The following is a 12,001-nucleotide window of genomic DNA, read 5'->3' on the forward strand; positions in this document are numbered from 1 at the left end:
GGCAGGAAATGTTCTGAAACAGCCCTGGAATCAGAGTGATGTAGCAGAAGCAGTAGGAGGCCTTTAGGTGCCACTTCAGGCTCCTGCTAAGCTTCATCCAGCTCTGCTCAGGTTTTCCAAAAGCAACATGGTGCTCTGCTTTCCCTTTGGAGAACCACAGCACATCCAAAGCCATGTGCTCCTGTTTGGCAGTTTCCCAAGAGAGTTGAGAGGGAAAAAGTTGAAAAATGTCAGCAGTTGTGTTGGACTGTAAAGGGGAAAACTGAGACCATTTGAATTTCAGTCAGGGAAACATTTTCTTAAATGAGGCTTGTGCCAAGAGTGGGCTAGTGGGAAGAGACAGGAGGGAGTCAAAATCATCTGGTTTAGACTTTTTGAGAGCATTTTGGTGCTCAGGGGTTGATATGTATGTGTTGAAAATGCATGTTTGCTGTGTCTGTGTATCCCAGAGAGCAGAACTTGGCCTGCTGGCTGCAAGCGGGAATGCCCAGCAGCCCAGCTTGCCTGCACAGGCAGCAAGAACCCCTGGAGAGCCAAGGTTGGCTTTTAATACTGAAACCACACTGTGAGTCAGTGCTGGTCATGTTTTGAAATATTGCCCCCGCAGTCCCCCCCCCCGCAGCAAGCTCTGGAGAGGCTTTGGAGGAATATCTCCGAAGGGACAGGACAAAAGATTTCAAAAGAGGCTCTTACCCCCAGATTATTCCTCAAAGGAGTCCAGGGGCCGAAAGAGAGAGAACAAAGAAATCCAGGGGTCTTATCTAGTCTCCTATTTTGGGAGGGTCCTGGCATTCAGCCAATTAGGTGTGGACATGTAGGGAGGAAATTCCCGAAGGGTCAAAAGGCGAGAGACCATTCCCCTAAAGAATTACAACGTTTCTCCAGGAGGAAAATGCCTTTGAAGCCCACAGTCAGTAGGCACAGCCTGTCTGTGTTTCCATCACTTTTGGGGAGGTGATTGCTGTAATCAGTTGATGATTCTTCCTTGCTGCTTTACTGGCCCTTTAAATTCTCTTTGTCGTCTCCTTTTTTTAGGGATTGCTGTGTTCCTTCTTTTGCTTTTCAGGTTTGCTTTTATTCCCAGTAAGGCCACAGTGTTTGGTCTCCTCTCTTGCTGGTCTGCCTGCATGACTGTATCCCCCAGAACTGCCCTATCCAAAGCTGACCTGCTAGAAAGGAATTTCTTCCTTCCCCCAGGATAATGTGCTGTTATGCTTTCAGGTAGCACAAACCCTCTGTGGAACACGACTGCATAGCTGTGTGCAGGCAGAAGCCAGCAGGTTTTTGGCCCTGTTGAATATGCAGATGATTTGGTTCAGGTGCTCTTGTCTCCATCCTGCTGGTGCTGACCTGCTCGGCCTTTCCTTCCCACCAGGCACTGCCCTACTGCCCCTGGCCAAAATGCTGGAGCCAGACAGAAGGGATTCAAGTTCACCCTTGGGAATTCTGTGCCTGTACCTCCACAGCTGAAAGGGCTTTGGAAAAGGGGTCAAGGAAGGACGTCACCAGGGCATGGACAGGTCTCCTCTTGTCCTGTTTCCTCAAGCGGCAAAATCATGGTTCCATGTCTTTCCTGCAGAATCTTCAGGGGGTGCAGGTCTCCATGGAGAGCTCACCTTACTTCCAGCTGGCGGGCCCCAGTGATGCATGCCGTGCCGTGCCAGGAGGCGCCGTTACCAATGTGCACGTCCACTTCACCCCTGACGAGAACAAGGTGAGACTGGAGGAGCCAAAACACAGAATTATCTCCAAAGCCATTGTTGTCCCTGCACTCTGGGTACAGCCCATGCTGTGAGCTTGGCTCCAGGCCGTGGGCAGGCAGCCTGCAGCCAGTCCCAGCTTGGCATGTGCTGTCAGGCCCTGCACCCAGGCCTGACAGGCCCTGCTTCCCCTCGCTGCACTTTCCTCTGAGCATTCCCAAGGGAAGAAAGATGCCCAGGGAACAGTATGCAAATGATAGAGGGGTGTTGATAGATGTCTGGCCATCTCTAGGTATAGTGGAAGGGGTTTCATTATTCTGCAAAGTACTAGAGGAACAAAGAGGTCAGAGAGCTTTCCTCCTTCCTGACTGGCCACAGCTTCCCTGCCTCACCCGGGGCTGGAGCAAGGACGGTGCTTTTTCACACCCTCTGTTCTCCAGCCTTGGGCTGTGCTGTCCCAGAGCACAGCTGACCATGATACGGCTGCAAGGCCAGGGCAGAGGATGTGCTGTGCCCGTGGGCCCAGCCTGGCACAGGCACACTGAGCTCTAGGTGCCCTTAGTCAGCAGGAGCTTGGTGAGCTGCAGGGGACTTGGACACCTGCCTGAAAGAGCTCGTGTAGGGCAGGTACAGCCTGCAGGCAGGCAGACCTGTGGGCCCAGAGCCGGTGGCAGCGACACTGCTGCGGCTCTGTCTTCATGCCTGTCACTGTGGCTGCTCTGTCAGCTGGCGCCCATTCCATGCCAATTCTGCTTTTGCGTGCAAGTTTGAACACCAGTGCCGAGGCCCTGGCAAGTCTGCTCTCAGCGCTGTGATCTGGAGGCTGGTTCATACAGAGGGGTTTAGGACATGGCATGGAAGGGAGGAAGCCTTGCTGGGAAACAAAGAGAGGCTCTTTCCAACAGCATCCTGCTACCTCTTAGCACTGTTCTTCTCGTGACTTGGTTGGAGAGGCAAAGTTAGAGGGGAGTTCTGAGCAAACAGATATTTCTACACCAGGCCAGAGGTCCAGGATCTCTTTGGGTGCAGCTGTTTTCTCAGTTTCCTTTTGTTGCTTAGATTCAGTTTAACACTTTGTCCTATTCTCAATCAGTGGGAATATAGTAACCTAAGGAGGAATGTCCTGTGTTCCCTAGCTCCATGTTTCTTAGAAGGGACTTAGGAATTATTTAACATCATTAAAATTGAGAGTAAAAATTATGGTGGCCTAGGGCAGTTGTCTGTATGACCCAAGTGACACAAGAGCTTAATGCCACTGAGATAGGTTTTGCAAAGTGCACTGCGGCCTTTAAAATGTGAGATATTAGTAGAACTTATTGTTCATTTTGGGGTGGAATAGGTAAATTGATACCCTTGAAGGGATATAGGAAATGGCTTTTCTTCTGCCATGGAGATGGCACCAAATGACCTGTGCTGAGACAGTTTCTTTTCCTGCAGGTTTATTCCCATGAGCTCGTCTGCGTCAGTGGAGAGGAAAGGATAGTTGTGCCAATTCGGGCCATCCCTGCCCGAGCTATCCTGAACTTCCCCGACGAGCTGGACTTCTCAAAGTGTCCTGTCAAAGGCAGCACCCGCAAGAGTCTGCTGATTGAGAATTCTGGTAGTCTGGCAGCTCATTACCAGCTGAGCACCGAGAGGTGAGGCAGCTCATCTGTCCTTGTGCAAAACACCTTTGGGGGATAACAGAGTTGGGAAAGAACAACAAAAGGAACCAGAGCATGGGAGCTGCTGCCCTGCGTCGCTGGCTGCAAATGGGCAGGATGGATGGCATCTGCTCTTGCTTTCGGTGTTCTTAGCAGGATGCAGCCTTTGAGCTTTCTCCGTCCCAGATTTCCTGGGGGGTGCTGGAACATGTTAGTAGCTGGCTTGCGCCCTCCTGAGCACAAGCAGCTTCTGAAATGGGTACTCACCACTGTCAGATAAACAGACCCATTCTCTGGGAGGACACAGGCACATGGCTTTCCAGTGGTGCCTGCATCAGATGCCCAACATGAGCTGTGTTGCAGGCAGCCGGTGCAGTTCCTGTTACTTAAAGCTGATCTGATTTCCCTTGTCAGCTGAGGGCATCAGTCCCCTCTTCTGTTCCGTGATGAACCTTTGAAAGCCAGTTTAAAATTTCAAACACGTGCTTTAAATCTCTGAATAAGGTCGTGCCCCCTTTCATTGAGATCTCTTTTTATATACTCTGAAGTTCCTGTGTTTCTGCTGTTTTTTCATTTTGGTTTGTGTTAAATGTTTGCCAAAAGATCATGAATTCTTCATTGGGAACTTTCATAAATGTCAAGCTCCTCTAATGCCTATCAATACACCACATGCCCATAGGTATATGCACAGGTGTATTAGAAACATGAGACATTTAGTGAATGTGTGAAAAGCAATTGGGCTGCTTTAGAAGATAAAAGAAGGTAGAATAACTTTTTCTAGAGGGGACCTCTGGAAATTGTCTGAGCAAATACACTGCTCAAAGCAAGACCAGTGTCCGGGGATTGCAAGGGGCCGTTGGGAGATCTGGAGTTGTCTTTAGATGCCATACAAGGAAACAAACATACAAATGGACTAGTTAAAGAGCCGAAGAAAACCTATTAAAACCCCTCCATGACCTTATCTTTTCTGCCTGTCGGGTGCAGTAGTGATTCATTGAAAGGGTAGATCTAACAGGATGAGAACTATCTTAAGGAACAGCTCACAATTAACTCACTATATTGCTCTAATCAACCCGTAAAAGGCCAAAATTTATCCTGCCAGCCCCATCTCTTGGCAGTGGTTTTCATTTGGTTATTATAGCGTCAGGGATGTCTCCTTCACAGTCCTTCCTATCTGTGGGCTCAGGGAACAGCTTAGTGATGTTGACTGAAATTCAGAGGAGTTAAGTTTAACTGTAGAGCTTGTGTCCTTGGGTCTTGGGGAGCCAGGTCTATATGAGAGATGACTGCTCCAGCAGGAACAGAGGAGTCTGGTGGGTACAGCCTGGGGTGGGATGTAGGAGATGCAAGGGCTGATTTGCACTCAGTTTTTCAGCCCTGACAACTGAAACTTGGCTGGATCCTCTTCTCCTGGTAATTTGAAAATAAGAAGATATCTTCTTTCTCATGCAACGCCTGAAGTCACTCCCAGGAGTGTTATTCGCATCCTGCCATCTGAGGGCAGGAGTATGTAACATGGGGCAGGAGTGGGAAAGGAAGGGAAGGGAAGGGAAGGGAAGGGAAGGGAAGGGAAGGGAAGGGAAGGGAAGGGAAGGGAAGGGAAGGGAAGGGAAGGGAAGGGAAGGGAAGGGAAGGGAAGGGAAGGGAAGGGAAGGGAAGGGAAGGGAAGGGAAGGGAAGGGAAGGGAAGGGAAGGGAAGGGAAGGGAAGGGAAGGGAAGGTAGTGCTGAAGTGTGGCCAGGGACTCCCTTAACTGGCAGCTTCTCTTTCTGGCAAAATTTCTGACAAAATAATAAGAAAAAACTCCTGTGCCTTGCCCACACCAAGCACCGATCCCCCAAGCCCCAGCAGAGACCTGCAGCAGTGCTGGCTCACCCTCGGGGCAGATGTGGGAACTCGTACAGTAATCGGGCTCCGGGGCTGCTGGGGCCTTGTCTTTCCTCCTCTCTCCCCAAAGTCTCACATCCAGCACATAAACATTGCTGGCCCAAGGCTTCTCCATCAGCCACTAGTGATGTTCTCACTAGTGGTAATGGAGCAGGTCAGGCCCATAACTGCAGCAATAGGTCCTTAGTGAGCAGAACCTGAAGCAAGTTCATCAGCTGTCACTACTGACATGAATGAAATTCAGCTTGCCAGATGTTCTCTATATTTTTGTGTGTGATAAGTTCAGCACCAAACTCCCCAGAACACCCTTTCTGTGGACAGATTGACCACCAGCAAAGCACTGAGGAACTTTTGTTTCCTCGGTGGGGCTGTGGAAGATCACAAAGCCCAGCAACTTCTGGGCAGAAGCACATTTCACCTGAGCTGTCCCTGAGCATCAAAACACGGAGTCTTGTGTTTGTCAGGCAAGAACTGTTCGCCTGGTGACCAATCCTAATTGCTCCTGTTACATCCAAAGTGCACCAAGACATTTGCGTAATTATTTCCAACACATTCCACAGAGTTTGTCTGGTGAGCCAAGCAAACAGTTACCAGCCTGGATGACAACCCAGGGTCCCAGATTGCATTGCTGGTAAATACACGAAACCCTCCTGTTCTGCCTCCTCGATGTGCTCCTGCTAATGGTGCTTCATATGGCTGGGATTGGATCCTTCAGATTGTAAATGGCATCCTCCTTTTGGGTCTTGTTTCCATGTCACTGTATTGCTCTAATCTGCATTTGCACTCTTTCAGAGTTTTGATTGCTCCTTTTTGTAGAGCAGCTTTCATTGAAATGCTGATAAAATGTGCTAATTCAGGATCTTTTCAAGGTAAAATAAACCAAAGAGCCACGCTGCAAATTCAACAGTAATTATTCCGTGGTCTTCAAGGGAAAGTTCCTTCTCCCTGTCTGATTCCTAGGCTGTAATCTCACAAGAGAGGTAGTGCCCTAACATTTGCATCTCTTGAGAGGAGGTTTATAGGTAGCAGGAAAAGAGAAACTCCTGAGGCAGTCAGTGTCAAGTTATGCATGCAGATAGCTCTTAACTCTCTCTGTGCTTTTCACAAACCATTCTCTGATGGGATTGCTGGCAGTCAGAAGGCTGGATGCCGAGTATGGGGGGGATTAGGTCGTTTTATCCCACAGGATCTTCTGAGGGCTGGATCTCCTCAGAAGTGGGTCAGTAGCTGTTTCTGATCCTGGCTGTTCCGTCTGTCTTGGCTGTAGTTTGTTTGCTCCCTGCTTGCCCAAGTGAGCTGAAGTGACCTGCACTGCAGAAGGAATGTCATGGCCAGATGTCCCCCCAAGTCCTGATCTCTCTCTTTGTGTTGCAGTCCTTTCTCCGTGGTTCCAGCCGAAGGAATTCTGGGCCCTGGTCACACCATGCAGGTGACAGTGGGATTTCACCCGCTGACGAGCGGTGACCATTTCGGGTCCCTGGTGGCGCGCTGCACAGGTGAGTGCTGGGCAACGCACAGGACACAGGACAGTTCTCCACCATCACTCCCTGTTCATCCCCCTCAATTCCCTCTAGATGTACCTTCTCTGTTCCAGCTCTGCCCCAAAGAAAACTGAAGTAGTTGGTGTTTAAATGGTTGATAAAGTGGATCCCCCCTAACAGGGCTAAGATTTTTGGAATTCTGTTTTGCTGGGTGTTGCTGAGTGGAGGAAGGAGGAACCCTGATTCTCCACTACTGTGTGGCTACGCCTGGGTGAAGTTTTATTTTACTCCTGGGCAGTGCTGTATGTGAGCTGCGAGGTCTCCGTCAGACTCTCTCCAATGCAGTGTATTTCTTGCACACCTCTGTCCTGTATGCCGCTTTTCCACTGGCTTGTCACAGACCCTTTTACTATGTTGCCCTCTACGCATCTATGTAGTTTTTGCCTAATAACACCTTCAGGCCCTCAAGTTCCTGTATGGTGACAAATCAAGACAAATTTTTCCTCGTCCCCATTTCCCAGGCCGTTCATGCTGTTGCAAACCTCTCTCATCTCCCATTTGATTTCTAGACTGAGGAATCCCATTCAGTCTTCGTATAGAAGCTGCTCTGTACTTATTAATCTTTCCTTGTCCTTTTTTATTTAATCTGAAATGCTCCATCTTGGTTTTTGAGATCAGAACAATATAAAATATTGCAAGACTGATGGGGCTGTGGGTTTGGACAGGGAGATGACGGTGATGATTTTTATGGTGTTCATTTTGTAGTGGTTTGTCATATTGCAAAGCCAGGCTGGTTGTGTTTCCTCTCCTGTGTCCCCTCCTGCTGTGGGCTGTCACTTCACCTGTTCCTCTGGGTCTCCTTTTTCTGCCCACATGCCCCCAGGCATATTTGCTTGTCAGCAACAAGGGATCCAAGGGATCAGGAGAGGCAGGAGTCTCGTGGGATGCGCAGGGGAGACCTCGGCAAGCCAGGATTGACCAGGGCTCCTCAGTGTCACCTGAAGGACTTTGATGCAGAAATCCCAGTGATCTGAGTGAGTCACCTGAGCACATCTGACAAATCCCACTGTACATACTGTCACCTTGGGGCCAAATCTCTACAAACACTCTCAGAAATAAGGTGGTTCAGGAGGTGGCCAGGACATCCTCACGCCGTACACACAGAGCTGTCAGGACGTGATAAATGTACTGATCCATGGAACTGCTAATACATTTAAAAGCTATGACACTTTCTTCCGTGACCTGTGGTTTGCTTTGTTCCTTGTGCTTCCATCAGCAACTGAGCTAGCTGAGCAAAGACTCTGCTTTGTTCCAGGTGAAGAAAGTTTCTTCACACTCCTTCGCGCAGAAGCTGCAGATGTCAACATTGGGTTGAGCACATATTCCGTGAAGGTTGAGAAGACTTTCATCACCACAGCAAGCCACACAAGCATGTTCATCAGGAACAGGAGTAACATCACAGCCCACTTCCAGTGGAAGATGTTTCCTACTGAGGAAGCCGACAATGAAGAGAAGAGGAGGTTGGTTTGAAAGATACGTTTCAGTGAGATACATGGCCCAAGACTGAAACTAGTGCATGGCCTCAGGGGGGTGTTGGTGATTTTGAATGGTTTAGGCCAAGTAAACCATCCCTGGCATTAGGGTGCGTGTCCCTGGGCTTCAGGAGCTCAGCACAGCAATCCAGTTCCATTTATACTCCAACCAAGGATGGCATTTTGGGAAGGAAAGGTTGATTGCAATGACTGGATTTCCTCAAGTTCTAATTGGGCTTTTGCCTCCCTAATCTTCTTCCTACATGACCTGGCAACATCCTTCAACGTTTCCTGAGTTGCCAGCCCCTCTTTGCAAAGGCGATACGCCCTCTTTTTTCCCCTTAGTTCCTTCCAAATCTCCTTGCCCATCCAGGCTCGTTGTCTTCCCTGTCAGCTCACCTTTCAGCACACAGGGACAGTCTGTTCCTGTGCCTTCGAGACTTCTTTCTTGTAGTATGTCCATCCTTCCTGGACCCTTTTGTTTGTAAAGGCTGTTTCCCAAGGTCCTCTCCAAAACAGTCTCTTGGACAGGCCGAAGGCTGCCTTCCAGAAGACCAGAGTGGAAGTTTTGTTGATGCCCCTCCTTGTTTCACTGATTGTTGAAAACTCTGTTATTTCACAGTCACTGTACCCCCAGACAGTGGTGAACAGATGAAGTTCATTTAGTTCTTAGGGAATCTCCTGGTGATATCCAGTACCTGGATCCCAGGGAGGCAGCAGGCTTCCCTGTGGAACGGATCCGCTCGATATACAGGGCCCTCATTTCCCCTTAGAAGGGATTCACTTACTACCACTACCCTTCTTTTCTTCGTAATACTTGAGGCTGGGATCTGTCTGGCAGAAAAAGTGCAGCTGTCTCCAGACAGAATTTTCTCTTTTAGTGTCATCTGTCTGAGCCTCTGGATCCAGGGCCTCATACCTATTCTGTCAGGGTGCAGTCATGGGGGTCAGGACAGGATTTCATTACCTCCTCAGCAGAAGCCCATCCCCATTCCCCACTGTCTCCTAGGTCTTCTCCTTCTGCCTGATCACAAGAAGGGCAGGGCTCCTCTGACTCCTGCTGAGCTTCTCTCGGGCTTGGAAGGGTGTAACTCCAGCAGTTTATTTTTGTTTCGCTCTCCCTAATGCTCCTCAGCCTTTCCACTTCTTCCTTACCTTCTGCCACTAGACAGAGCAGATCATTCACCTGCTCACACTGCACGCAGGTGTCTTTCACATTATCCTCTGATATTAACACCAGGCTCAGACCCTCCCTGCAGCCAGGGGCCTGGACAGCTGTGTCCTTCCTGGGGGGTTCTGTTTGAGATAGTACACTCTTGCTGGCGGCAGCAGCAGCAATGACTTTTGATCATTTGTAAACTTGCTGGGGGAAAAAAAAAAAGGCAGAAAGATGAAAGAAAAAAAAAAGGCAAGCACCTCAAAACCAACCAAAAGACACAGCCCGCTACACAAGGAGGGTGGGTGGCTGCAGCCTTTCTGCTCGGCCTGCTTGTGTGAACTGCCACGCAAAAATGAAAAAATGCTGTGCAAACTGCCAGCCCAAACCGCTGTGCCAAAACTGCCGTGCCAAAACTGCCGTGCCAAAAGTGCCATGCCCAAACTGCTGTCCCCAAACTGCTGTGCCCAAACTGCTGTGCCAGAACTGCCACGGCAAGTGCCTGTTTGCTGCGGGCCAGGTCGCTTGCACTCCCCAGAGCCATTTTAAATCACCTGCAAAGGAACAGGAGGTCGACCCTCACCCGCTTGAATGGATGGCAAGAGGGTCCTTTAGTGCCCTGGGCTTCTTGGTTCTCCACTGTTCTCTGTCTACTTACACAGTGTCTGACTTCCATACGAGCTCTGTATGTTAAAAGAAAATCCCATGACCTTCTCTGGCTATTTCCCTGGGCTGTTTATTTCCATTTTTTCTTACTTGCCTGCCTCAGCCTGGATCCCAGGTGATCCACTTTCCCCTCAGAAGAAACTGGGTTTTCTTTAAGTAAACTTCAACCTGGTTTTGGTTTTGTGGATTTTTTCCAATTACATTTGTTTTCATGCCAGTTTGTGTCCTAGACTGTCACCAGGACATTTTGTTTTTCCTTACTTCCAGTCTTAGGGATGGTGTTAGCTCTAAGGCCAACTCTCCTGCTGTCAGAGATGCTTTTGAGATCTCAGAGCAGAGAGGACTTTTTTTTATGAGAGAAGCCAGTGCAGGATCCTTTCACTCTCTGGCCATTCTACTACCATGCACTGGGATGGGACCCAAAAAGCTCTGGATCCTGAAAAGATGATCTCTCCAGGAGTTTGCTGTCTCCCTCCTGCACCACGAAGTCCCTTCCCCTCTCACAGCCTCTGTTTTCATGCATATAAAACCTTGGATATCACTGAAGGGATGCGGTGCCTGAATTCATCAATTTCCTTTGGAAGTGCTCTGGGATGCTCTTGTGAAAGGCAGAGTAGGGAACAGGGCAGGTCCAAAATGGAAGAAGCAAAGAGCGATGCTGGTAACACGTAACCACAACCCAGCTTCGTCTCCCTTTCCCAGGGAAGTCCTGCAGTGGGTGCTCCGTGATCTTTATCTGCCTCCCCCGAGCAGCTCAGTGGTAGGAAAAGCCAGCTGAGGTGGCTGGTGGATTCTCGCTCAGTGTTGGCAGAGGCTTTGAGGCAGGAGATTCTATTGAGGGATGCTGGCTTTCCAAAGCTCTCCTGAGCTTGCAAGTGTGGAGTAAAGCTACCTACTGAGCTAGTGCACAACAAGTTATCTTCTGATCCAGTTGGGACCCTCGTGGCTTGGGGTCAGCCCTTGCTGGGGAGCTGCCGCTCCTCCCCAAGTGCTTTGCTCTCCCACACTTCCGCTTCTCTCTGCAAATATATTAAATGACCTGCTGGCTTTTTCTCTCCCTGTGGCTGCAGGCAGTGTGATTTGCTGGAGCCACCACCAAAGGTCTGGATGGAAGACTTCGTGGAGGAGAAAAAAATAAAGAAGGTGAAGGGCTTTTGTGAAAATCGCACCGCCCTCCTGAGCAAAAAGGTCCAGGAGGAGAAGGCAAAGGTGCAAGAAGACCCCCTGCTGTTCTCCAATGACTTTTTTTCCATTGAGCCAATGGTGAGTGATAGCTGAGAACCTCATTTTCCTCTTCTTCCTCCTCCTCCTCCTCCTCCTCCTCCTCCTCTTCCTCCTCCCGCCCACCCTACCCCCACCCCTTCCCCCGGGTGCGGTCACTCAGCAGATCCTCAGCTGGCTCGGTGAGCTGAGAGGGAGGACATGGAGTTTCTGGTGCGGCTGCAGAGCTCACTGCTGAAAGTATTTCTGCCCTGCAGGCTCAAGGCAGGGCTGGGAGCCTGACAAAGCTGAGCTCTGCTGCCAGGGCTCGAGCTCAGGGCACTCCGTGTCCTTGAAGTGTCCACAGGGAGCAGTTTTTGTAGGTAGGGGCTCCCCCGATGCGTGCTGCTGCGTGGGGTTCAGCGCAGTGTGTTGGAGCACTGCCAGTTCATGTATCGACACGAAGCATGCAAGGGTTCGCTGGGAAAAGGAGGCCAAATTCAGCCCAAGGTTAATCGTAGAAATGCCTGTCCCTTCCTCTAACCACGACTCGCACTGTTTGTGAGTCTCCCAGTGTCATCTGTGAGCCTGGACACAAGGGTGGGAGGTTATAATGGGCATCTTGAGTTCTCTTGCACACAGGGACAGTAAACCTTTTCTTTTTCTGTTTATGCAAGCAAACGCCCATGTCCTCCCATCAGCCAGAGCCCTGATTCTGAGTATTGGCATTGTGAGAG

General features: G+C 49.8%; 1 protein-coding gene across 1 annotated transcript in view; it reads left to right on the plus strand.

Annotated features, from left to right (window-relative positions):
- LOC136296080 (hydrocephalus-inducing protein-like) overlaps positions 1-12,001 on the plus strand; it is a 71,845-nt gene that overhangs the window by 4,744 nt on the left and 55,100 nt on the right. The window contains exons 4-8 of the mRNA XM_066194904.1: positions 1,580-1,714; positions 3,138-3,337; positions 6,604-6,725; positions 8,026-8,230; positions 11,135-11,327. Coding sequence (XP_066051001.1) covers positions 1,580-1,714; positions 3,138-3,337; positions 6,604-6,725; positions 8,026-8,230; positions 11,135-11,327 — 855 coding nt within the window. The remainder of the gene's footprint in view (positions 1-1,579; positions 1,715-3,137; positions 3,338-6,603; positions 6,726-8,025; positions 8,231-11,134; positions 11,328-12,001) is intronic.

Source organism: Chamaea fasciata, unplaced genomic scaffold, assembly GCF_029207755.1.
Source record: "Chamaea fasciata isolate MVZ Bird 193981 ecotype frontalis unplaced genomic scaffold, bChaFas1.0.hap1 SCAF_12, whole genome shotgun sequence".
NCBI classification, from domain to species: Eukaryota; Metazoa; Chordata; class Aves; order Passeriformes; family Sylviidae; genus Chamaea; species Chamaea fasciata.